This window comes from Phoenix dactylifera, chromosome 12 (assembly GCF_051530095.1).
Source record: "Phoenix dactylifera cultivar Ajwa chromosome 12, Ajwa_hap1_PhDact_Kaust_v1.1, whole genome shotgun sequence".
Taxonomy (NCBI): domain Eukaryota; kingdom Viridiplantae; phylum Streptophyta; class Magnoliopsida; order Arecales; family Arecaceae; genus Phoenix; species Phoenix dactylifera.
In genome coordinates, this window is record NC_143201.1 from 1,632,164 (window position 1) to 1,658,183 (window position 26,020).

A 26,020-nucleotide genomic window follows, 5' to 3' on the forward strand; every position below is an offset into this window, starting at 1 on the left:
GAATTTGAAAGGCCGGTGGACCCCCTCCCACCGGCCCAAAAGAAATTACATTTTACATCAGGGACTTGTAGATAAGTTTTCTGTTATCTGGGCTTCATGCGATCTATCTGCTGTCGAAACAAGCATCCGAAGATAATCAATTCAACGGTTCACGATCATCCTCCTCATATCACGCGGCGACGACCGTTAGATCCGTGAACCTTCTCGCGATAGGCGGTTTAGCATGCAGGTCCAAGCGAACCCGCGAACCGCACATGGGCCCGTTGATCAGCTCCAACGGCATCTCGTGAATTGCATGCGGCGGCTTCTGCCGCCTCGAAGATATTAGATAGTTACCTACCTTCCCCGATTTCATTACCTCCCCCATCTCTCAGCGCCCGTCGGTTCTATTATTCTCCCTGTCGGCTCTTGGAGCTCCGCTCTCTTTTTCCCTCCGGGCCCCTATTCGATTTCTAGGGTTTTTGCTTCTACGATCGATCTCTAGGGTTTCCTGAGACTTCAATCCTTTTACGCATGGCGGAGGTTGTCGACATGCCCGCCGAAGCCCTAGATCGCCGGCGGGACCGTCCGCAGGAAAGGCGAGAGAGCCCGACCGACAACGGATCTCCGCCCCCGCCACCGCCTCCCTTGAGAAGAAGGGACAGGGATTCGAAGGAGAGGAGGGACGAGAGGGACGACGGGCCTCCGAACCGGCGGGACGATTACCACGACGTCAGGAACCGGTCGCCTGCGCTCCCGCCACCTCCGCCGCTCGGGCTTTCGAGGGGGGAGAGGGATCGGGAGTACCGGAGGCGGAACAGCCCCAGCCCGGCGCCTCACGGTCACCGCAGGCACTCACCTCCCCGCCGGTCCCCTCCGCCTGGGCCCTTTAAGCGGTCCCGGAGGGATGATGGCGGATACGACCGGCGCCGGGGTAGTCCTAGAGGAGGGTATGGCTCAGACGACAGAAGGTGAGTAAAGAAATTGGTTCTTTGAGTATGAAATTGGCGAGTAAGGAAATTGGTTTTTTTAGTATCAAAACACCAATTTCACTTTTAAAGATATGTTCTTGTCACCGGTTTTCACCATGAGATGCTGTTTTCTGTTGCTGATACTCTACTTTTGCTTGTAGGTATGGCTACGATTATGGTGGAGGGTACGATCGAGGTGGCTCGGGAAGCAGAGGTGGTTATGCTGATGAAAGGCTTTATGGCCGTCACGCAAATCGTCCATCAGGTAATTATCGACACAGTTCCGTCCACTACATTAACTTCAAATGCTATTACCAATCGCATAATTATCTTAGCCTCCATCAGCCTCTGTACTTTTGTTGTCTATTGATGAATCACTTGATAACATACATGTCAACCTTAATATGTTTTCTTGGTACACCATATTTAAAATATAAAACGAAGAATCGAGCAAAACAAGGCTTTATGAATGTGTTTAAGTATCTGAACATCGTATGAAGTGCTCCTTCAAATTCCAAGTGTCTTGGATAAGTAACCTCTTCCAGCCTGTTGTTTGCCTTGCACCTCTGCTCCCTTGCTCCTCTCTGTTACATTCATTACTGTCTCCCTATAGTTGTGCTCTATCGTCATAACTGCCAGCATCTTCTACTCACCATTCTGATTTCCCACTCATCATTATCTGCTCATGTCACTCACTATGTCCAGACATAGTAGCCATCAATGCATGTATTGGTGGCTGTTAGAAACTTAGAATACACATTGAGGATGCATTTGGCTGCAGGTTGAATGATGGTTGGAATACTTTAATCCTTAGTTCATTATAAGCTGCCAAATGCTAAGCTTCCAATTTGTTTGAAAGACAAAATGGACATTTTAAAAAGTTTGTAAGCTACTTTCCACCTAACTTGGAGTAAACTATTTCATCCCATGCGACGAAGTAGTTTATTTCTAAGTAAAGTGGGTTGAGAAAGTTAGTCAATCCATTTAGTCCAGGATAACATATTTTGCCACCAAACACAACCAAAAAGTGACAGAATGGCGAACCTTAATTAAGGTTCTCTTATAGCCTGGTACCTTACCAAAAAAAGGCTAGACAAAAGTTATTAATCAGGGTTGTTGGCTTTGCTCACATATGCAAAACTTGTCCCCACGCACATGGTGTGGAACTGAACGCAAACTGTGGAACTGAACATATGCTTGGTTCTCACATATTCCCTCATTTAAGCTCCAACGACATTGTCAAGGAAAGGGCAATCACAGTTACCATGATCTGCTCGTGGTTAGCTCCAAAAGAGCACTGATCTGGTATTCGCTAGCCACATAAGTAACAGATTGTGTTGGCTTTGATATCATTTGCAACGACCCAAGACCTAGCCTAAAAGGGTATAGCTAGAAGTTACTAACTGGGGCCATTGGCCGCACCTAAGTATCTAAGGCCTCTCCAATGTACACCAGATCTAGGACAAAACACATGCCCACCCGGATTACAATCATACATATTGGGTGCCACATGTTCCTAGCTAATGTATTATAATCATTCACTTTGATGTTTAACTTGGTGGCTCTCTTCTAGTATACTGGATGATGTCTCAATAATTAAAGCATCTAATGGACTAGGAAGCTTGTTCTTAGGTGGTTTTCCTACTAAAAGAAGAAAATCAACTCCAGCTTACACCAATCTGGTTCAAAAATTTGATTTGTCGTCCTTTTACATCTTCTTCAGGTCCCGTTTTTTAGAATGTTGGATTACTTGTAAAATAGCTGTATCTTCTTTTGATGATGCATTGGCTGTTACCCCCACAAGTGCATCCTCAAGGACAGAGCACTTATTAATTTCTATTTTAGAATGAGCAATAAATGGTGCATTGTAATCAAGGTTTTCAATTAATAAGATCTCAGCCATCTTGGAAGGTGTCTAGTACCAAGATGGACCTAGATCTTCGTTTATCTTGACATTGATAGGAAATTTTAAAGAAATAGGAAAGAAGTGAGATTTCCAAGATCTCAGCTGATATTATAGGAATCAATATTTCTGAGCTCTGAATTAATATAGCAAACCCCCCATTAACCTTCATCTTAAGAAATTAATTTGAATTTCTAATAAACTAAAATATAAAATTTAAGATCCTAAAAGGATATTAAGAAATCTCAACCAATACTTTGATATCTATTGGCTGATACATTGGGACATATTGGTATATGACAGCCAGTATAGTATTGGCCAGGATATATTTTTTTTTTTGTAATATTGGTGATTGCCCAGTATAGTGTTACAAACTCATATCTTAGCTGAGTTGAAAAGTATTGTAATGAATAATGCAGACGAGATGTAAGTAAGTGGCAGGAGCAAGTAGGGAGCCGCATTACCCAAACCCTGGAAATCTTGCTGCCCTGTATTAAAAGGGATCAGAGGATAGGAAAGTGAAGAACCCCTAAATCTGCAAATAGAACAGGTTTAAGAAAAATGTTGTCCTAATTAGAAATGATTGACTTTTAAAGATGCATAGCGCATATTTAAAGGGACGAGCTCTCATCAATGACACTCAGTTTTCTCTTCAACTGCATTATGGATGTTATTGACTTGGAAAATCATACGTTACAACTAGCTTTTTGGATTAACTGTAAAAAGAAACTAGAAAACCAGAAGTCAAGATTTTTGACTATTAATGTACTTTGTCAATATTTTCTTCCTCTAGCAGTTTTTTCTTATCCCCTTTTCCTTCTTTGATGCTTTTGATGTATTGCATCATGGAATTATGATTTTTTTAGTAACATAAATATTTACTCAGCTGTGGCCACTTGCTTGTCTTGCCTTGAGTCTTTCTATGAAATTCTGAATTTATGATAAAAAAGACATGCCAGAATTGGTGATTTAAAGAGCCTTTGCTTTTTTCCTTCTCCCCTTCCATTTGATATTCTCAGAGAAGCAACAGATTGCAAAAAAAAAAAAAAACTGTAAATTTCCCTTTCCAAGTGTCCCTTGAATCTGTCAGACAGCATTTAGCTTTGCTTGTCATTACTGATAGCTCATATTTACTTGGGGAGACTAGGAAGACTAAATGAATGTATGAATTACCTAGAAATATGAACAGTATCAATCTGACAATCCATTAAGCTCATTTCATTGGTAGACTACTGATTTCTTTGGTACTACTCTTCTTATAATCTCATAGCTTTAGCCTTGAAAAAGACAAGTGATGAATATTGTATTTTTGGATGTCATATATAGCTGTTTTTGGATTAAAAAATGCTGAAGTTGATTGTATTGGTGTGCCTTTTCATTTGGAACATCAGTTTTATTCTAAACTTACTTTTTTTTTGGCAGTTGCACAGCTATGCACCCACTTCAAAATTTTGGAATTACTGTTTTGAAGGTGAATTGAGTTGCTAAACTATACAGATTGATAACAGTTTGAAATATAAATATCATTCATGTATTGAATTAGACAGGAAAAAAGAAGCTATGCATGCATGCATAGTTGTAGCATGCCTTCATGATTGAGATCTGAAGCTGATAAAACTCCTGTATTATTAGGGAGCAAATGAACTATATCAATTATTTTCCTGCCTTTCTTTTTTAATGCACTGGGTTTCGTATTGTTGAATTGCTCATGCAGAAAATTTTTGTTCTAGTGAAAAAGTTGTTCTTACTTTTTTTTTATTGTTCTTGATGCCTTCTGTATGTCACTCTTTCAACCCTTGTAATTGGAAAAAAAATAATCAGTTTTTTAGTCGTCTACCGTTATGCTGGTAAAAGTTCCTTTGAAATATTATAAAATAATTGAAGTAATTGAATTCCTCTTTTAACTTCAGAAATGCTCTATATCAAGAATCATCATCAGCATTCTCTTATTTCTACTTATATGAATAATTTCTTTTTCTCATCCTTTTCCTTCCCTAAATAAATCAATCCTCAGATTGGCCTGATTTGGGACGTGGTGGTTTCGGTGATGGAGCAGAGGTCATTCAAAGGTTTGTAACATGCAATGCATGTAACTGAAACCTGTTTTAGCTTCTATCATAGTCCAGTATGAGGGATCTTATTAATGTTTTTTGTCTTTCTGCTAGTTGTTTAATATCTTAGCTATTTGTTTAATTTAATGTTCTCTTTCCTTTCTAGTGGTGCTCTGTTTAGTTTTCTTTTGAATTTCCTTTCATATGCATTTGTTTCATGATTGACTTAGCATGTAAGATCTATATCAGTCTCAAGTGTTGGTTAGTCTATATGCTGAAGAAAGGACATCAGTAACTCTTCCCTGCCTTGGTTGTATTCTTGCTCTGGCATTTCTATGCCATCTGAAGACACTTGCCAAAGAGGTAGTAACTAGGAAGTGTGCTGATTAAGTCATTATTTAATCAGATAGCAAGATTAAAATAGGGTTCCACTATGCTTTCTATCTTTTTTTTAAAAAACAAAAAAACAAAACTAGTTGAGTCTTAGCCTTTATATGCTTCTTGACTTTGTACATGGATTATTGAAAGTGTTTGTTAATGTATTCTACTTTAAAAGAAAACAAACTTTTCTTGTCATTAAATCAATTGGTTTGTCAACTTTTTGTTTCTCCAAGTTTACTTTGCCACCAAAGTTTCTTTTCGTAAATCTATTGATGTCGACAAGAGGCCATAAACTTGGGACTTTTGTTTTTGGTTTTTCCATTCTATCTTCCTCTGGCAATAAATTTATAAACATTTCCCTGCCATCTCAAGACACTTGCCAAAGTGGCAGTAACTAGGAAGCGTTCTACTTAAATCATTATCTTATCAGATAGCAGCATTTGTTAAAATGGAGTTTCATCTTATTTTCTACAAACAAAAAACTTCCATTGAGCCTTTAATGTTTTATTATAATGGGAGGAAGATCATTTTGGTGTTCTTGAAGCCTGAAGATGACAAGCAAGTTTTAGAGAATTCATGATAAAGAGTGCAACGATTCACTCTCTGTGGAAATGATTCTTTGACCATGCCTGGGATGGCTAGACGAATGAAAGTTGTCACTCTTCACAAAAGGTGGTGATTGACATGGGATAATCTTTGGGTGTCCATTTGGTCGGTGGACATGGATCTTTGGTAATCTGTGATCCTTTGCAAGCTTTTATGACCACATCTAATTGCTTCAACATCAGATATACTGTTGCTAATCAAAACCTGAATTTTACTCTGGAAATGATATCACATGCTTAACCTTCTTTTAATCTTCTTCCACCTCATTTTTTCAACATCAGTTATATTATTGCTGATCAAAACCTGATTTTTACTCTGGAAATGATTTCACACTCTCCATCCTTTTTCTTTCAATCTTCTTCTACCTCATTTTTCTATTCTGGTTCTTTGTTTCCTCTCTTCCTTCATCATTTTTTCTGGAAAGGCCTGGAGCTGGTACTCTGTCATTTTCTGTGAACCTGTCTCAAAATTAGCATTCCACTCTTTTGATATATTGTTTCTATGGTATCAAATGTGCTTAGGATCATTTAGTATTGTCCCTAGATGTCCCAGAACTTTTCCTTCTCTCTTCATGTGTTTGGATTTTTGAATCTCAGTTTTATCTTAGTCATGACTTCTACCTAAGATCACATCAATAATTTGGATCTTTGTTTACTTGTTTAGCTGAACTTTGTTCAAGGATATACATGCACTTCAATCAAAATTCTTTTTTGTTATTTTTCCTTGTTCTATCTAATTTCTATGTTTGGTTTTGTGGAGGTTATTTGGCCTTGTCATTCAAATTTGGTTGAAGGGGGAAATTCGCTATGAGTTTTCTTTTGCAATTTTTTTCTTCAACTTGCGTACATTATAATCAATATAATTTGTTCTTTTATTATTTTTCTCCCAGGGAAGGATTGATGTCCTACAAGCAGTTCATCCAAGAGCTTGAAGATGATATTTTACCTGCTGAAGCTGAGCGCAGGTATCTAAAATAGAGCACAGCTGATATTATCTAATAATTTGATGTATTTCATGCAGTCATTTGGATTTACGTTCTCATTATTGTTTTAGTTAGTCTATTGCCGGTATTGGCTGTTATTCTACACGGTCTGATGATATAAGGCTGTATTCTTTTAATTTACTATATACTTGAAATTTGTCATGATTGTGTAGGTATGAGGAGTACAGGTCAGAGTACATTTCAACTCAGAAACGTACTTATTTCGACACTCACAAGGATGAAGAATGGTACTGTTACCTTTGGTCATAATATATTTTCCTGATTATGGTTGCAGATTTTTACCTATAGTGCTCTTTTTTTCTAGTTGCATGTCTTTTGAAGTGTTACCTAATGTATCTTGACTCCTTTGGGTGTAGGCTGAAAGACAAATATCATCCGACCAACTTAGTGACGGTTATCGAAAGGTTAGTTGTTGGTATACATGTCTGTGGTGTAATCTGGTATAAGGATTGTTGATCATTTGGAAGATGATTTCTACCCCATGCCATATTGTATGCTGACTTATATAGTTCTTACTGCATTCTATCCTCTTTATGTAATTTTCCTGCTAATCATGCTTCTTGAACGCTATCTTTACAGGCGGAATGAACGTGCAAGATCAACTGCAAAGGAATTCTTGCTTGATCTGCAGAGTGGAACATTGGACCTGTAAGATGTTTCTTTGCAGTCCTAGTTTTTGGTTGCCCATTCATTTTCTTGGTTTGACCCTTCTGTGCTTATCTCCTATGGCATGCAGGGGCCCAGGATTAACAGCCCCAGTAGTAAGCAAATCTGGAAATGGTAGTGATCCAAACTCTGAGGATGAAATGGACTCTAGTGGCAAAAGGAGAAGGCATGGTAGGGGCCCAGCAAAAGAAAATGATCTGCTTTCAGCTGCTCCCAGAGCTCATCCAGTTAGTTCTGAACCACGGAGAATTCAAATTGACATAGAACAAGCTCAGGCGCTGGTCCGTAAACTTGACACTGAGAAGGGTATTGAGGACAATGTTCTATCCAGCAGTGATCATGATAAATTGGATGGAGAGAAATCCCATGGTGGATCTATGGGGCCAATTATAATAATACGAGGCCTGACTACCGTCAAGGGTCTCGAGGGTTTTGAGCTGTTGGATACCCTAATTACTTATTTGTGGCGTGTCCATGGTGTAGATTACTATGGCATGTCTGAGACAAATGAAGCCAAGGGACTCCGGCATGTGAGAGCTGACAGTAAGAGCTTTGATGGATCTAATACCAGTGGAGCTGATTGGGAGAACAAACTTGATTCATTCTGGCAGGAAAGACTGCATGGGCGGGATCCCCTGGAAATTTTGACAGCCAAGGATAAAATTGATGCAGCAGCAGTTGAGGCTCTGGATCCTCATGTGCGGAAAATAAGAGATGAAAAATATGGTTGGAAGTATGGCTGTGGAGCCAAGGGCTGCACAAAGCTTTTCCATGCTGCTGAGTTTGTTCATAAGCATCTTAGACTCAAACACCCTGACCTCGTGATGGAGCTGACCTCAAAAGTCCGGGAAGATCTGTATTTTCAAAATTATTTGAAGTATGTTAACCGATAACATCTTGTAACAGGACTAGAAAATTATGATTGGATTATTGAAAAAGAATATGCTAGTCATTTGTCTCTTTCTCCACTGCAGTGATCCAAGCGCACCTGGTGGAACGCCTGTCATGCAGCAATCTGCACCGGTAGGACTCCTTTTGTGAGTAACAATGCTATTTGGGCATTTGACTCTTGCACACACAAGTCCTTCACTTGTATGCTTTTCTAGTAATCCTGAACATCTATCCTTAAGATGCCTTCAGGATGCCCTTAACAGTACGAGTTACATTTGCAACTTGACTTCTGGTGCATCTTGTTGGGTGCAGGACTTTCAAATATATCTTCCTCTGGTTGTTCAAGTTGCATATTATATTTTAGGTCAAATAACAGTAAATGGTCTTTGAATATTTTTCTGAAATAGCTTATATTTGTTTTTAACATATTTTATATTAATGATATTGTAATCAGAATTTGAGCTGTTTGGACTTTTTCTCTGTATTGACTGTGCACAAGCTGTCTGAGGTTACTGCATTTGTAGTTCAGAGACCTCAGCAGTGCAATATTAAAATTACAAGATGGTATGCAGAAACAAAATATTTAGGCATCTGAAGTAGCAACTTGTAGTATATAATGCAGTTAAAAGTCTGCCGAAATGGAACAGCATCTAGAAGTTTGTCCAACAATGACTGGCAGCTGTTATAAAGCACTCGTGAGATGGGATGTGTATCTCAAAGGTTCTATCTGGGAGTTCTGAATTTTGATATTTTATATCTCTTCACCATTGGAAATTACAAGATTGAGGTTCTATATCCTCCGGGTTTTTCCTATTTTGATTGTTTTGCTTTCTCCTTTGTGATTGGATGCCACATTCTTTTGTTTCAAACTGTCAATTTGTGCAGAACATAGTCATTTTATTAGAGAGAAATGTTGTATTCTCATGGAACTTTATCATCTGGTAAACAGCGGACCTATATTGTGTGATAGGTAAAACTTTATCACCTGTTGAAATTTCAGTCTTGTGAAATGATTGACAACAGTACATTTCTTTCATTTTGTGTTTTCTTAATCCAGTCTGGTGTTTGGACTTTTAGTCCTTCTATTTCTTTATTTCTTTTTATTTTTATTATCTTCTGAAATATAATTCACAGAATTATCTGTGGCTATGCTTTGTCCTTTAATTATTTCCTCTTATGTGACCTGTATGCACATACATATAAATAAAAGGAACCAATGCTTAGAACTGTAACATGCTCTTGCGTGGCATGTACAAAATACCTGTTTCTTGTAATTGACTCTGCCTGGGTGCACTTATCCTTGCTGTATTACTGCACTTTTTTGCAGAAGGTCAAGGCACCAAGACGCAGACCAGTTTTAGAAAACCGTCTTAGAGATGAACGTGGCAACCGTAGGGAGCATGACAGGGCTGATAGAGATGATGACAGATATGATAGGGCTGATCACTCACCATCTCATGATGCAAATGGTGCGCCGGAAGGGAGGAGCCATGATGAAACAATGTTTGACGCATTTGGTGTACAAGGGCTGCATGGAGGTCCTTTTCCTGCCGATGTGCCCCCTCCACCAGTATTGATGCCTGTACCTGGTGCTGGGTAAGTCAATAGTTTGTAGAGTTCCATATGCACCTACCTGATATTTCCTTCACTGTTATCATCCGGTATTTTTTGTAGTCCATTGGGACCTTTTGTTCCTGCCCCACCAGAAGTTGCTATGCGCATGCTGAGAGAGCAGGGTGGTCCATCGTCATTTGAAGCAAATGGTGGCCCTCGTGGTAGGAAAGGATGGCTTAGTCCCCAAGTGGGTGGTTCAGCGCCAATTCTTGCTGCACCTCCAGCATTTCGACACGATCCTCGTCGCATTCGAAGGTTATTGCTGCTTCATAAAAATATAACGACCTGCAATCGATCATGCTCTTTTAATTAACCACATACAGAGTCCTGTGATGGGTTGATAATGATATAGACTGCATATGTCAGGCTTATTCTAGACAAACGAGATTATAGGTTGTGTACGACTGCAACTTGATGTAGTCAATGCCTAGAAAGCATACGGATGTAATAACATTAACTGTTTATAAATAGAGGTTTGAAGACTAGTTAATTGATATGGGAAATTCCAGTTAGGATTGTTAGGTCTTTTATAGGTTTTGGTAGGGTAGTGAGCTCCGGATGAACAAATGAATATAACCTCTGTAGCACATCCATTTCTTGCTGTATGTTTGCAGATTTTGTGATTGTATTTTGCAAGTATTGGCCACAAAGTGTGGATGTAAAAGCCATTTATTTATTCATTGTTTATTGGTTTCTTCAAGTCCTCTTTCCAGTCCAACAACAAACTGCAGAAAAACATCTTGATGGGTATTAATGTAGGTAGTAGTTGTACCAATATTATAGAGTGTGCTAGTTTTCCAAGTGGACAAGTCTATGCGTGTGTTATTTTGACTTTCCTCAGGAAAGAAATCTATAAAGGGCTTTATTGAGTATTGGTTTCTTAGAATAGGAAGGATTTATAAGAATACTTGTACTCATCAGGTGTGCTTAAGTTACTCCTGGGTGTTCGCTGCTTTCTTGCATGTTGCAAAACTTAGAAATAAGATCATGATGGTTGAAAATTGAAACAATAATTTATCTGGGAAGATTGGAGCAAACATATTAAAACAAAAAAAATATTGAGAAAATATAATGGTTGACTCACAGTCTTCATCGGCTCAGACAAGCTTATGATGGGGTATCAAGAACTGAAATTTGGTGGGCTCTAGGAGAGATGTGCGTGAACAATAAATTGAAATTATCGAGGAGTGTTAGCAGTATATGTGACACAACTAGTGCAGTCTTTGTTGTGGGCTTATACTGTGGACTGGCTATAAGTCCATGTCTTTTTACACCAGTTATAGATGGATCAGCTGCTAATAGTTGGGAGGATGTACCATGGTGTATGCTATTTGTAGAGAAGAGGACAAGATCAAATGCTAAATTGGATCCTTGAAGGGATATCTTTGACCACAGGGGTTTAAATATCAGTAGAATTTGATAATAAGAGTATGGGATGTAACTGTGGTGAAAAGGGAAATAAAATTGAAGTTCAAGTCAAAATTGATGGACAAAAAATCGTTGCAGTGTTTGATTTCTGTAGCTAGGACTATTGTGCAAAAAGAGATTAAGATGAAGACGGATGTAATAGAATTGGAGTTGGATTTTCTGGCATTCTGCAATCGATGTACACCTTGACAATTTGGGGAAGGATTCTATAAAATGGCAATGAGATCCACAACATTGTTTGGTTCAGAATGTCGGGCAGTAAAGAGGGTAAAAAGTGCACAATAGTGTCACAAAAATCGAGAATAATGCGATTGTTTGTGGTAAATCTAGGATGAATATATTGTGCCGCGACCGAATGAGCAAATCTTGGGAGTTGCATCAATCGAGGGCTAAGCAATGGGAGTAATCATTGAGATGGTTTGAGTATGTGCAATGAAGAATTAGATGGCTAGAGCAAGGAAGAGTACTAGAATGTGAACAATTTTGGGAGACGAACAATTGTGCGAAGGTGTTTGAAAAAGCTTGCAGTAACTTCAGAGGAAGCCTAAGAGTGATCAGCAAATGTGGATCGTTAAAGCAGATATTAGTAGCAGTTGGGCAAATAGGTGAAAAAGGACTTGATGGGTATGGTCACAATTGGGCAAGTGGATGCTAAATACTGGAACCAACTTTTCTCTCATAATTAGTAGCAGTTGTAATTGGTTTACTAACTACATGTATACATATCTCTCCTTTTTTTTTGGGACAAAAGTCACATATTAGTGTTTCATTGCTTTCTATGCATTTCTTGTGTTTTGTAATTTGGTAGTGTGAGTCTTGAGCCTGAATAAAACGGTTGAGGGTTGACAACATATCATAAAAGCATGTTAAACTTTGATGTTGAATCAAATTTGGCATTTGTAAATGTCATGTGGTCCTCGGCATCTGGTAGTTGTCAGAAGGATATAAAAACTTAAGGTAACAATAAAGGGGCCCTCAATTGGACAGCGTGGTGGATGTGGATTTATAAACCTGACCAAATAGTTGTGACAATGCTAGATGGTTATGGTAAGATGTTGCTATATTTGTTTCTCGGCAGCAAATTCTTAACCTGAATCTAAGATATGTTTATTAAGGTTTTGGCTTTATGTGCATAAGATGCAGCCGTTATTCTAAATTCTGGTTTCTAATTTATTAAATATGTTATTGTATTTTGTTGTATTTATTTTAATACTTAATTTGAATATAGATGGTGGTGTTCCTAAATACTAATATGCTTTCTTATTTCTGAATAACATCTATCATGTAGTTTGAACAATTCTTTGTTAACTATTGTTATATTTTATATCGGCATTATATACTTTAAAAGCATTTTTCCAATCCTATGTGCTCTTTAACTACCTGCTTCTTTCTATATGCATGCTCATCTGATCCTGTCTTTTGATTGCAGCTACCGAGACCTTGATGCCCCAGAGGATGAAGTTACTGTTATAGACTACAGGAGCTTGTAGACTTTTCATTTGCTGTTATACTTTGGAAGCATATTTGTACCATAATCGAGTATGCGCTCAAAATCATGCCTGTAGTCTTATTGCAATTGACTTTGTTTAATGAATTGATGCACGTTTGTACCATAGGTATATGAGACCCTTTGGTCATGCTCTTGTTTGTTGCAGGAAGAGGTGACATTAATAAATGAATTTGATCAGGATGCTTGGTGTGTTTGCATATGGAATACCAAATATGTACATTGTCAGATCATATAACCATTTCTTCCTTTTTAGTCAGTTTTCCAACTTGGCTGTGACCCTGAACACTTGAATGCTGTTGTTTTGAGTAACATAAAGGGCGGCCAATGCAAGAGCTGCCCATCATTGCAGGATCCGGGAAATATCATGTATGCAGCCGTACTTCCATGTGTTTCTATATTTTGAACCTGCAATCTTGAGATCATAGTGAAGCAATCATATTGTTGCGATTTAAAACCTCTACCGTCTCATTTCATGCACCTTGAATTTCAGCTCAGATAGTTTGCTAATGATCTTGATACTAACAGGTTTGAATGCAAGTACTAGTCTACGGATAAATCTATGAGGGTGGATGCATGATATTAATAGGGATGAATCAATCATATGTTCATGGAAATTCTTCTCTGGATCTTCTATAATATGGCCCTTTCAACTGGAGCTGTGGTATCTTGTCATAAGGATGGTTCCAGACTGGAGGTTTTGTTGTTTTGTGCTACAGTATTAGCCAGTTTGCTTGCTGGTTGCCTTATGTATATTTGTGCGTATATATCACAAAGCTGATGAGCTGATTCAAGGAGCTAAATGAACAAGCTCAAAAGCTTGTGGGCATATTCATTTGTTGCATGCATGATTTAAAGTTCTTCAGAAACTAGTTTCATGAGATTTAGGCACAAAAGGTCAATTCAAGTGCAAAACTAGCATGCTAACCGCAACTCCCAAGATCACAAGTGAATAGGATTTTTTGCAGATCTCTCATAGAAATTCGACAGAATTCAACTAATAGTTCATTCATTCTCAATTCAGTTATTATTTCCACCATGGATTTAAGCAGAGTTAATCAATGTGATCTTTCACCATGCACCGGCAATAGAAGTACAAAGAATCTGCTATGCCTATGATGAATACTTCCATCAACCAGCCGGAGGCGATATAAGCCTTCTTGCAGGGTCTCAATGCTTTCCAAAATTCATACTATGCGTTTTAAAGTGCTATATTGCTCACTACATCTGGCTTGGATGAATGTTGGTGTTCTTAAACAGAATAGCAGCCTGCGTACTGCACTACTGCTAGGTATTCCTCGACCTTAAGCACGGTGTCATCTTCTTGGCCCGGGGAATTCTGGTGTTCTCTACCTGTAAACTGCAATTACTATTTCAACTGAATTATTTCAAAAAAATGTTTCACTTGAAGGCTTGAAGTAACTTTTTAAAACTCAAGCAATAATTCTTTTCTAGAGCCAATGCTTAGTACTTTAGATCAAGATTCATTCGACATTTTTGAAGATACCAATATATCTACTGGTAATGTAAGTATGGGCGAGTAAATCACAGCCATCCTAAGTCTCTACCTGTAAACTGCAATTACTATTTCAACTGAATTATTTCAAAAAAATGTTTCACTTGAAGGCTTGAAGTAACTTTTTAAAACTCGAGCAATAATTCTTTTCTAGAGCCAATGCTTAGTACTTTAGACCAAGATTCATTCGACATTTTTGAAGATACCAATATGTCTACTGGTAATGTAAGTATGGGCGAGTAAATCACAGCCAACCTACCATACGTGGACAACTATTCAAGTTATAAAACCCACAAAAATATCATAACGTGTTTGAAGAAAATTTTGACTTTTCTTGAATTTATCTTCTAAATTATGGAGCATATAATCTTATTTATAAAGTATGGATTTCTGTTTTTTGGCCTGATGCTGGATAATTTCAATGGACTTTCTGTAAAAGCGCGCTAATGTTCACATCATGTACGCTTGAATATTATGAAAACCATACAATTAAAGATATTAATTATTAGAGAAATAATGACTTTAGAAGCGAGGGTCCGAGGGCAGGCCGATATGACCTTGAAAAACCTCTGCGCTTCTCCTCTCCCTCTACTCCTTCCGACCTGAGTTCTCTCCCGGGCATTATTCCCCTTCCGCTCCCTCCCGTCCGTTCGCGACTTTGATGGAAGCTGCGCTGCGTCGGCAGCGGCAGCGGCGGCGATTCCTTTAATGCGTGCATCCCGCTGGGTGGCGCTCCGCCTACGCGACTCCCTCCTCCACCCTCCCCGACAATCGCTCTGTTCGCCCCGCGCCGCCTCCGCCACCGAATCCGAATCCGAATCCATCCTTGCGCCCTTCGCCTCCTCTTTTCCCGTTCTTCATCCACCCTCACGACGAGAGGACGAAGCTCCGCCTTGTGGGCTTCTTCTCCTCTTCCCCTCCGCCGCCGGCGCTCGCTTCTTTACGGCTCTCGGTTCATTCCCTGTTTCCTCGAAAGGTTTTTCTAGGGATTTCTCCTCATCAACGAGGCCTTCTGGGATCAGCTCCTCTGCTGCTCTCCTTTCCTTCGGGCGCAGTTGGGTTCTCCTCGCCCCACCTTTTACCATTGGAAAAAGAATCATTCCACCCCCGCCCCCCCACCCCTAAGTTATAGGTATTCTTGGACTGTTTCTTTAATCAAATTAAATTTTGGGGTTTGTTGCAGATTATTCTCGTAGAGTTGCAAAGGTTAAAAGGACCGAATTTGATGACAGCAGGTAACGCCATAAACTTACATTTCTTTTCCTCTACCTTCATCCTCTTAGGTCAGAATTATTAGTGTAGATTTTCTCAAAAAAGAATTAGCAGTGTGGAAATAATTCTTGCCGTTGAACTGCGTGTGATATATCTGTCGTTAACCCCCACTGGTGATTGCAACACTTCAGAAAAAGGCACTTCTCTCCCCAAGTTCATCCTTCTAAAATACTGCTAGAGATGTCATCATTTATCATTTCTTTGTATAGATTTTATTTTTTTTTATATAGATTCTATAACAAACTTTACATAATAGATTAATTGCTTTTGAGGTACCTCTTGCTATCGGCCTTTTAACACTTTTTATTTTCAAAAATAGATCAAATTATATTTTTTTATCATAATTTCACAAACCAGGATCAAGCAATGAGACCATCAAAAGTTCTGAGTGATGCAATACGTCTATTTGCAACTTTTCAATCTCATATCTTCCAGTCCATAATATCTTTGTTTTTAGGAATTTATGGGGTGTAGCACCTATACATGCATCAGGGTATCTCGTGTTACTCGGCTAACTAGAAATGGGATGCTTATTGCAGCCATCGAGCAGTTACAACTGCATTATGGTGCAACTTTCTTGTCTTCTCTCTGAAGTTTGGAGTGTGGCTTGCAACTTCCAGCCATGTTATGTTAGCCGAGTTGGTGCACTCAGTTGCGGATTTTGCAAACCAGGTATCTTTCACATTTGACATGGTGTCAGTATCTGTTATTCCTTCTCTCATCTTCCTTTTGATTACTTGCAACTATTTTATAAGCTCTCTTCCTATTTGTCTCTGCAAAACTTGCTTCTAACTTATGCTTTTGAGAATTCAGATCAAAGCACTGACTCCTGTTGATACTACAGGTCCTTCTTGCGTATGGTTTGAATAGCTCGAGGCGTGGTCCAGATGCTCTGCACCCGTAGGTTTACCCCATCTTCATACTATACACAGTAACATTCGTTTTTTCTGTTATTTGACAACCCCACGATCAAAATCTGCCTTAAAGCATTGCTAATACTGAACAGCAACGAGAGGCATTAGATTTACATTTTCCTGGCCATTTTATTTTGGATCTGATGATTAGCAACAGATTAACTGAGTTAAATGTACAGGAATTTTCATCATTAAATCCTTTGAGCTGTTGAATTTTTTCTTTGTAAATAAAATCTTCTCTGTTCTTCTGCAGTTATGGTTATTCAAAGGAAAGATTTGTCTGGTCATTGATATCTGCTGTCGGCATCTTTTGCCTGGGCTCTGGGGCAACAATTGTGCATGGATTTCAGAATTTGTGTAGCTCTCATGTATTTCATGTTTATCTGTCTCAGATGATTGCATAAGTTTAAACCTTTTATAATGCTCTTATTTTGATTAAGATTGCTCTTCCAAAATTTTAAATATCACCAGTCATTTATGAGTGTGGATTTCTTGAACAGCCTCCTGAAAATATTCATTATGCTGCTTTTGTGATTGGTGGATCATTCCTGATTGAAGGTATGTCTCAGCACATTCAAATTTTTGGTTTTTTTGGTTTGGTCTAGGAATATAATTTTGATGACTTTTCCAGGTGCTTCTCTACTTGTTGCCATTAATGCTGTCAAGAAAGGTGCGGCTGCAGAGGGAATGAAAATGTGGGACTATGTTTGGCGTGGTCATGATCCAACATCAGTTGCTGTTATGACAGAGGTGATTCTTTGTTGGAAATAGCTGTAAAATATTTACTATTTTCAAGTATACATATTTTCCACAAAATTCTAGTTACCACAGCCATTTTTTACTTGCAATTTGACAACTCACATCATTCTCATACGGCTAAGATAATTAGTGTTCATGATTGTTGGTTCTTGGTTCTTTATGCCTTTGTCCATGATATGTTCATTCAGCAGTTCATCTTTTGGTCTTTCAACTAGTCCTGGTTATGCAGGATGGTGCTGCAGTAACAGGTCTGGCTATTGCTGCAGCTTCATTGGTGGCTGTTAATACAACAGGAAATGCAATTTATGACCCAATTGGTTCCATGATAGTCGGTAGTTTACTTGGAATGGTATGTTTTTTTCTTAGCCTCGATATTTGAATCTTGACAATTATTTTTAGTTAGTTAATATACTTGTGCATGCTAGCAAATGATAACTATGTACAAATGACTTTTTGTTCTATTTGGATTTATATAGCACCTGTTTACATTATATCTCTAACAACATACTTGTTGGTTTTTAAAAGTAGACACTTAAGATGGTTAGTATATATGAAAATTCTTATTGTGAAGGGAATTGTTTGAAGTATCAAAAGAATTTTTATATAATGACCAGAGAAGTTAAGCAATATGCCAAAATTTATTCTTTTCTCCTGTTGGCTATTATTCCTAGCTCATAGGTCAGAGATTTAAAACTGGTTTGCTTTAGTTGTGCTAACAGAACTTACTGATGTATTGATGTTGGCACTTCTTGTTTGGTTCATTTCCACACAATTTTATTTGTTTACATCATTGAGCAACACAACTGTGATTTGATATGGACTATGGAGCTTGTACATCAACTTTGGATTTAAAGGATATCATATGAATCCTAGATTGTTTCTTTTTGAAGTCAATCTATGATAATAAGTGAACCATGGGCTAATTGCAGGGGCAGATGATAGAACTTTTTTGTGGGTTCAAATGCTGGTTCTAGGTGTCATGCTAGCAGGTGGATGGTGTGCCCAATAAGTTTACTATGAACCTGATTTGAGCATACTAAAAGCTTTGTAAGGTGTATCGAGAGTAAGAATTGCCGAACCGGGCTGTACATAGCCGACCCAGTCTTTGACTGGGTCGGTTTGCTTATGGAAAACGGTAGGGGCCGGAACCACAATAACACCGGCTGGTACCAGACAGAACTGGACGGAACCGTCTGGTTTCGACCGGTTCGCACCGAGTCGGGGCTATTTTGGAGCTTTGGCCCAAAGCTACAGCACGTGTCGTCGCCTTTTTTGCGTGTGGATGCGTGAGCCAGGCCAACCGGTTCGGTTTGGTCCGAACCGATACCGAACCGGACCGAACGCCGACTGGTACGGAACCCGATACCAATTCAGCAATCCTTGCTCGAGAGGCAAATATATAAGAAAAATCAAGAAAATCAGAAAGAAAAGGAGGTCATAAATCATAATAACTATAATTACTAATATAACCTCTTAATGGTTTTGTTATTGAAATGCTAAAATGATGAAAAGTTTCTTTTAGCTTATACCAACTTAATCAATCCCGGTTAGGTTAGAAAAAGTATGGTCTCAAATTCCGGTGGGATGTCCTGCTATTTTTTCAGCATCTTGATCAGCATGTCTTGGGACATCTTTTATCCCAAGTGTCAGGATGGGGCAGGATGGCGGCATATTCTGCTCTGTGGGCAAGCAGGGGCTGCCCCATCCTACAGGTTTAAAACCTTGAGAAAATTATCACCACTAATTCACTAACCATAGATCTTTAACTGGTTCAAGGTCCGAACTGCATTTGGTGGGATGATATAATTGTACTGAAATAGCCAATATGGATTAGTATAAAACTTATTCCATTCCCCCCTTCCCCTTTCTAACTCTATGAGGAAAACTGACATGGTTAAAGAGGTAGCACTTGTAAAACTGTAAGGAACACGACAGCTATGGGCAAGTATAAATGGATTAATGTGCATCTCTCACTCCCCTCCTCAAAAGGAAGAAAAGAAAAACCTAATTGATGCTTCCTACGTTGGGAATTAAACTTGCTTTACCAAATTATCTTTCTTTATTCACAAAGTGAGTTGGTAGATATGCTGGCTATAGGTGGAGCTCTGACAGATGCTTTGTATGCTGAGGTAACACATCTTGTAATGCATAGTTGCAATATCACGATACAGTAATGAGGTTGAAAAACCAATAAGTAACTGGAAGTCAGTCAGGGAAATATTAGAGGGTTGGAGGGGCTAAAAAAATAAATGAAGAGTTTGATAAAAGGAGATCCGAGATAGTATTAGCAAACTTAAGAATAAAATTGAATATAACTCATGACTTTTTTGCCATTTTTATCGAATAACATATAATTTTAAGCTGCATAAGGTATGATTTTGATGGAATAATATGTGAAGTATGAACTGCCAACATTTTGTTTTAAAAGTGATATAAACACTTGAAAATCAGATTAAAATGGTAAATGTAATGGAGAAGCTTTGATAAGTGGCATCAAATCAATTGCTATGCAGACGCTTTTTTTACAGTGCTAGTTAAACAAAAACAGATTTTCATCATTTTTATCATCTGTTGTAGTTATTTTGATATTCCTTTGAAGTACATGCCTCATGGTAGTGCAACTACAGTTATATTTTCCTATTGCAGGTTGCAATATTTCTCATTCAGAGGAATAGGCATGCTTTAATTGGTAGGGCAATTGATGATCATGACATGGAAAGAGTACTTCAGTTTTTGAAATCTGATCCGGTGAAGATAATACTACAATAGTCTTAGATAATTCCTTACATTTTTGGGCTTTGTAAATCTATATGTTAATTTGCCACAGGTTGTAGATGCTTTGTATGATTGCAAAAGTGAGGTAATTGGGCCTGGATTTTTCAGATTTAAATCAGAAATAGGTAATCTTCTCAACCCTTATAATTTGTGTGTAATACAGTGTTATTTTAAAAGGATAAGGTTGTAGGTATTTTCTAAGACCAGATTACTATCATTGTATGTCTAAATCCACAACTGATGTATCTTTTAAGTGGATACATGAAACCGGGAGCTGGTAAATGATGGATAATTTCTATAAAGTTCTACACCTTAGATAGTGTTATATGCTTTTATGTTCATAGTGTGATCTGGAAGCCCTTAATTCAATGGGTTGAAGAGTTTACACAACTTGTTTTCTGGTAAGATCACAGCATCTGAAATTCTCATGAAATTGAAGGTAGTGAGGGTTCACCAGCTTTGTGTTTTTTTGCATATTTTGATGGTAAGCTTGGAGGAGATTTTGGACCTTCATTAATAGTCATTGGATGCGTAGGCTATTTTAGTGCCTACAAAACCATGTCAGAACTCATTCTTGTAATATTTGGAGGAGATGAAAATAGAGAAGGGGTACGGAGGGAGGGACGTGAATGGATTTTCAAATGAATGGCAAAACTTAGGCCCCATGTGGTTGGAATAGTTGTCTGAGTTAATGGGGGCATGAGCAAGAACATGATGTAAAAATGGATGGTTGAAGTAGAGCAAAATGTTTTGCCTTTTTGGTAGAATATTTTATCCATGTTGTGAGAGATAAATACCCAATTGTTAATTTTTGTTTTCAACTCCTGTTTTGCTTCCTAGTAATAAAGGAGCATAGTTACTTATACCAGTTTATCCTGCAACCAAACACAGCTTAGGGTTCATATTTTTCAATAAAAATAAAGCTGCTTGTGTATAACTCTTTGGAGGCATCTTTTGCTGTAGTTTGGATGAGGCGCCTGCTTTATGTTCAATTCCCCTTTGAAAGAGAGGCATTCCCTTTTTTCTGGACTTTTGTCCTGTTAGTGACGCAGTTCTAAACTCTTTTTGCCAAAAATTCTAGCAATTAATTTCCATCAATATTTTTTATTTCTTAGAACTTGAATGTCAACCTAATTTGTGATTTTGATTGTAACAGATTTCAATGGTGTAATGGTGGTGCAAAATTATTTGGAAAGAACTGGACGTGGAGAATGGTCAAAACAGGCATGTTATAATTGTAGTTGACTATTGCTGCATTTTTTCTAGTTTGCATAGTGTACCTAGGTTTTGTGCTAGTATGCTGATTTACTTTCAGTATTTATTTGAGCTGGTTTTAGTATCTTTTGGTTCATAAAGTGTAAAACCCTTGGATGATAGAACTGCAGCAAGGAAAATAACAATAGTGGGGTGGCTTTGGTTGTTTTGTGCATGCTGCATGCTTTTAGACTCGAGTAGAATTTCTACAGGACAATGTTGAGGTCTTCAGAGTTGTATGGAATAGAGTGTTGGACTATAATAAGCTCATAGGATGCACATGCTTTAGAATGCAACTGGCTGTGTGGTCATAACTATCAGGGGTAGCAGGGGATACAGAAGGCCCATTTCTTCTTGGCTGGAAGGCATGAAGAGCTTGATGATTAACTGCTAACTGTAGCAATATAGAAAAGATAACAGAGCACATTTCCTACAAACCCATTTGCCTGCATGGTCCCATATGAATCTGGGTCAGTTCTACGGAGTGGAAGTACAAGCTATTCATCTAGTTGAGTGGCGGCTAAAGAAGATAGTGAAAGGAATAAATCATTATGAAGTGCTTGTACATTTAAAATTCATTGATGTACTAAATGTTCCAATATTGCAATATCAGTGAGATGAAATAGATGATGTGCTGGAGTCCTTGATGTTCCACCAAGATGAAATGGCAGAGAACCATTATAACATGGACATGTAGAAGGATAGCAGGCATGTCAAGGAGAGGGTCACACGGCCCTATAAAAGAGTTATGAAGAGGAGGGGATAACCTACAATAATCTGAAAATAACTCATGACATATGAGACAGTAAAATGTTGCATAGACTTGGAAGTTGTGAATGTTAAGGAATTCTGAGGTTGACTGCAAATAGGTGGGATGGTGCTTTGCAGCAGTTATGATTTCATTATTTTAGGAGCTATATGTCATCTAAGATCTGGTTTTATTTTCTAGTAATGATGACAATACCAAACCCATGTGCCTCTTTTGTCTGTACTAGCACATGGTTGTTCAACAATGCTCAGATTCGCAGCAACTAACTATAGCTGCACTCTCTTTTAAGTAATGTGTCTAGGTGCTTTTAAGTTACATTTGTTAGCATGTTAGATAAATTAGGTCTTAAAATCTGTATATGAAAATATATTTGGCACTTATCTTCATTATGACTAACTTCTATTTTAATTTAACATATCTAAATTTCTCTAAGGTTATATTATAAGTGATCCCTCCCTCTATATTTCTTTTTTTTTTGCATGGCCATGTTGCTCTGATATAAATGCTGTTCTCTCTCTCTCTCTATCTCTATCTCCAATTGTAGTTGAGTGGCCTAATCGTAAACACCTATCATGGATGAAACCAAGGAACCATCATCAATTATGGAGCAAACCTATATGGATCTGAGTCCAACTGAGAGTCCGACTGTATGTCATATTCAAGCAATGTTTTAAAAGGTGGCTGCAGTATGCAGGAGGTCAAGGGACAGCACAGTGCATATATGTTGTGCGGCCGCATATGTGGGGATATATGCTGTTAGTATTTTAAATATTTAAATAAATAAAATATATTTAATTAGTTTTTATAAATAACATTGATATCAATAATAATTACATTTAGCAACTAGTGTTTATTATTTAGTACTTGATTCTTAATAGCAATAATTAACATATTGACATTGTTGATATACATGCAGTGACCAACTAGAAGCCCACATCCAACCCAACCATTAGCTTAAACCTGCCTTGTTTACATGAGCCTGCATGATATATGTGGTCACACAATGCTGAAAAGGCCATGTGTATAGTTGCATGCTGATGAGCAAGTTGTATATGCGGCGGCACAATGCTAATCTTCTTGTATATGCATATGCAAAGCGTCAAACAAACTTTTCCATCCATATGCGGCTCGACCGCATATGATAGCCACCGATAGGTTATACGGTGCACTTTAAGGGAATACATATGCATAGGTGGCTGCATATGCAGCCTTATACACCCGCATTTCAGAACAGTCTATTCGAAGATTGTGGTTGATTGAAACATATGTTCTTTTAAAATTTTACCTATTTATATGTGGGAGAGGCAAGATTCTCTCCCTATGTGTCTGTGTGATTTTTTTAAGGAAAACCCTATTAGAATAATGCCAAAGGGGCAAAAAGTCTGCTTGAGGTAGCAATTTCCAATCGGATCTCATGCTGGCTTGACTTTAAGCAAATACATGGTAATTTGTTTGCTTTTATCTGAATAAAATAGTCAAAAATGCATGTTGTTTGGCAAGACGATGCAGACTGTTCCCATACAAAAAGATCTTCTTCATTTGTTATGAATATATTGCAAGAAAGGACAACCAAAAGTGTTGTCGACACACTTCTATTGTGACCATATATTTCCTATGCTGATCTTTTGTTATCTGAATATATATTTGTTAAGTTTATTTATTTTTCTTTCAGAAACTATAACTTTCGATGTGAAACAAAACCAGACTGGACTGTAATCTTGCTGGAATGAAAAAAAAACCAAGATTTTGAACCTTATTCCAAGCAGAGAGTGAAAATGCATAGATATACAAAATAGTAGGCAACTGTCCAGCATTTAATTATTAATATGCTGCCTTGCTTCTAGATTTCCTGGCATGTCGTTTTTCTTATCACATCTCATTCTTGAACTTGTTGCTTGAACCTGGATCCTTCACTCTTACGACCATGAATCCATGTAATGTGAAAACCATTTCTTTCCTTCTGTTTCTTCTATTTTCCTGGGAATCTTGTTATTAAGCATTCAATTCTGCCGGTACAATCTGTAAATCGAGTTACTTTTACTTATGGGGGGATGAAACTCAACTAGTTTCTTCTATGAATAATTGAATATCCCTCTACCAGTTCACAGGCTAAAGACCTTCCAGGCACAGCCACTACCAGTGTTTGCCAACCATTTTTTTGCTTCATGCATTGTATGCAATTCTTTTTCAGGCACATCTTAATTTTAGTTTTGCTAGATCATGAAACAAAACACCTGGCATTGCTACAATTATTGAGAAAGACATTATTCATCTCTTGAGCATTCACTGGGAAGAGTTTGAAGAGTTTCAATTCAGTATACAGATATACTGAGAATGGTACACTAATTACTTACACTCGCTGATACTATCAGTTTCGGGAGGCTGCAAAAAGTGAAGATGATTCTGCACTCCTCAAGGTCATGGCTTGTTATGGTAAGTGTAACATGAGTATGCTTTGCTTGTATGGTTTTTTTTGCAGCTTTTCTAATATGGATTATAAATATTTTATTTATGAAAGGTGAGGATGTTGTCGAAGCTCTTGGCAGTGAGGTGGATCGGCTTGAAAGTGAGATTCAGAAGATTGTCCCAGGGATCCGGCATGTTGATATTGAAGCGCACAATCCAGAAGGAATGTCAATATAGTTTCCAGTTTGTGTGGCTCACGTAGACTGACCATTTCCATCTGATTGATTGTTCGCCAAATTATTCAGAAGTCGTGTTCAAGAGGCTTCAATTTCATTTCTATGGAGCCATATGTTGATACATTGGTTGCTGAATATCACAGAGGAAAACTGTTCTTTGCAGAGCACACAAAGCTATGTTCATTTACAAAAGAAAATAGTACTTGGGATTTGGGAGCCATTGCAGAGTCAGTTCAAGCAATAAAGCAGCTCAGAGTCATGGAGGAGATGTATTTACTCAACATACTTTACCAAACAAACTTGGATGTCCTGTCTGTTTACCAATTATTTCATCAGAAATATAGGTTGATATCATTTGCATGTTTTTCTTTTTTCTATTCATCTGCTTCACGTCTAAATTCTACTTCATGGCTAATATATGATGCACCTTCCAAATAAAAAAGAATCTGCACTCTATCATTATCGAAACTGTCTAAACTTAGATGTACCTAAACAATTTATCATCTGTATGTACAGACTAATGCATAGCAAGTTTTTCTATCATCTCCATTAAATACTTATTCTTCAATAAACTACATTACATTTTTTTTTTCTCTTCACGGGGAGGGTCTCGGTTGATTTTCCTTTCTTTATACTTAGATGTTTTAGTTTGAAAAGTCCAATCATTTAGCTACTCAGATGTTTTAGTTCGTTAAGTTTTAAAAGTCCAACCAACATAGACTCATCGAATATTTATAGAAAATTGCAATCTACATCACATAATAGTGTGCTTATATATCTTCATTGACGTTGTTCTTTTAACTTTCCCCCTGTTTCTCGCTATTTTTTTGAATTTATTTCAGAAGGAAACGTGAGGGAAGCCCACCCACTGCGTCTCTCCATCCCAAGTGTCTCTCCTCCCTCGGCTTTTGCTTCACGCACGTAGAAGGAAGCCATGGCATTCGTCATCCATCGTGGCGGCCGCCGCCAGGCTTATATATCTTCATTGACCTCCTCCCTACTCGCCGCCGGATCCGGCGGCCGGATAACCCTGGCGGCGGCCGCCACAATGGATGACTAATGCCATGGGTTTCTTCTTCCAAACGCTAGATTCTTCTGGATTAGAGCCTAGAGCTAACC

At 38.1% G+C, this 26,020-nt stretch overlaps 2 protein-coding genes and 1 long non-coding RNA gene across 6 annotated transcripts; all 3 read left to right on the forward strand.

The window, feature by feature from the left end:
• The first annotated feature begins 317 nt into the window (after nucleotides 1-317).
• LOC103714107 (serrate RNA effector molecule) lies at nucleotides 318-13,183 on the forward strand. Of its 2 annotated transcripts, XM_008801244.6 has the most exons (13): nucleotides 318-950; nucleotides 1,112-1,215; nucleotides 4,868-4,922; nucleotides 6,781-6,855; nucleotides 7,047-7,121; nucleotides 7,251-7,298; nucleotides 7,474-7,542; nucleotides 7,631-8,437; nucleotides 8,535-8,583; nucleotides 9,779-10,047; nucleotides 10,126-10,320; nucleotides 12,923-13,032; nucleotides 13,149-13,183. In XM_008801244.6, exons 1-12 carry the CDS (start codon nucleotides 514-516, stop codon nucleotides 12,981-12,983), a joined length of 2,244 nt encoding a protein of 747 aa, XP_008799466.4. In that variant the 5' UTR covers nucleotides 318-513; the 3' UTR covers nucleotides 12,984-13,032; nucleotides 13,149-13,183. The 2 variants fall into 2 exon arrangements, with proteins under 2 accessions (XP_008799466.4, XP_088564291.2); XM_088708165.2 differs by lacking the exon at nucleotides 4,868-4,922 and having other exon boundaries at nucleotides 12,923-13,183.
• A 48-nt stretch (nucleotides 13,184-13,231) lies between these two features.
• On the forward strand, nucleotides 13,232-13,753 carry LOC148700330 (uncharacterized). The gene is made up of 2 exons (XR_015971818.1): nucleotides 13,232-13,369; nucleotides 13,529-13,753. It is a non-coding gene; the product is annotated as an uncharacterized LOC148700330 (long non-coding RNA).
• Nucleotides 13,754-14,992: 1,239 nt separating this feature from the next.
• On the forward strand, nucleotides 14,993-25,261 carry LOC103714105 (metal tolerance protein C4). 3 transcript variants are annotated; one of them, XR_016397981.1, is made up of 13 exons: nucleotides 14,993-15,570; nucleotides 15,700-15,751; nucleotides 16,328-16,460; nucleotides 16,633-16,688; nucleotides 16,956-17,070; nucleotides 17,203-17,260; nucleotides 17,334-17,452; nucleotides 17,691-17,810; nucleotides 20,108-20,209; nucleotides 20,289-20,361; nucleotides 21,393-21,460; nucleotides 24,477-24,692; nucleotides 24,778-25,261. XR_016397981.1 is itself a non-coding variant. In XM_008801241.5 (13 exons), exons 1-13 carry the CDS (start codon nucleotides 15,225-15,227, stop codon nucleotides 24,900-24,902), a joined length of 1,428 nt encoding a protein of 475 aa, XP_008799463.4. In that variant the 5' UTR covers nucleotides 14,993-15,224; the 3' UTR covers nucleotides 24,903-25,261. The 3 variants fall into 3 exon arrangements, 2 of the variants coding, with proteins under 2 accessions (XP_008799463.4, XP_038985767.1); XM_008801241.5 differs by having other exon boundaries at nucleotides 24,632-24,692; XM_039129839.3 differs by having other exon boundaries at nucleotides 15,449-15,575; nucleotides 24,632-24,692.
• The last annotated feature ends 759 nt before the right edge of the window (nucleotides 25,262-26,020 follow it).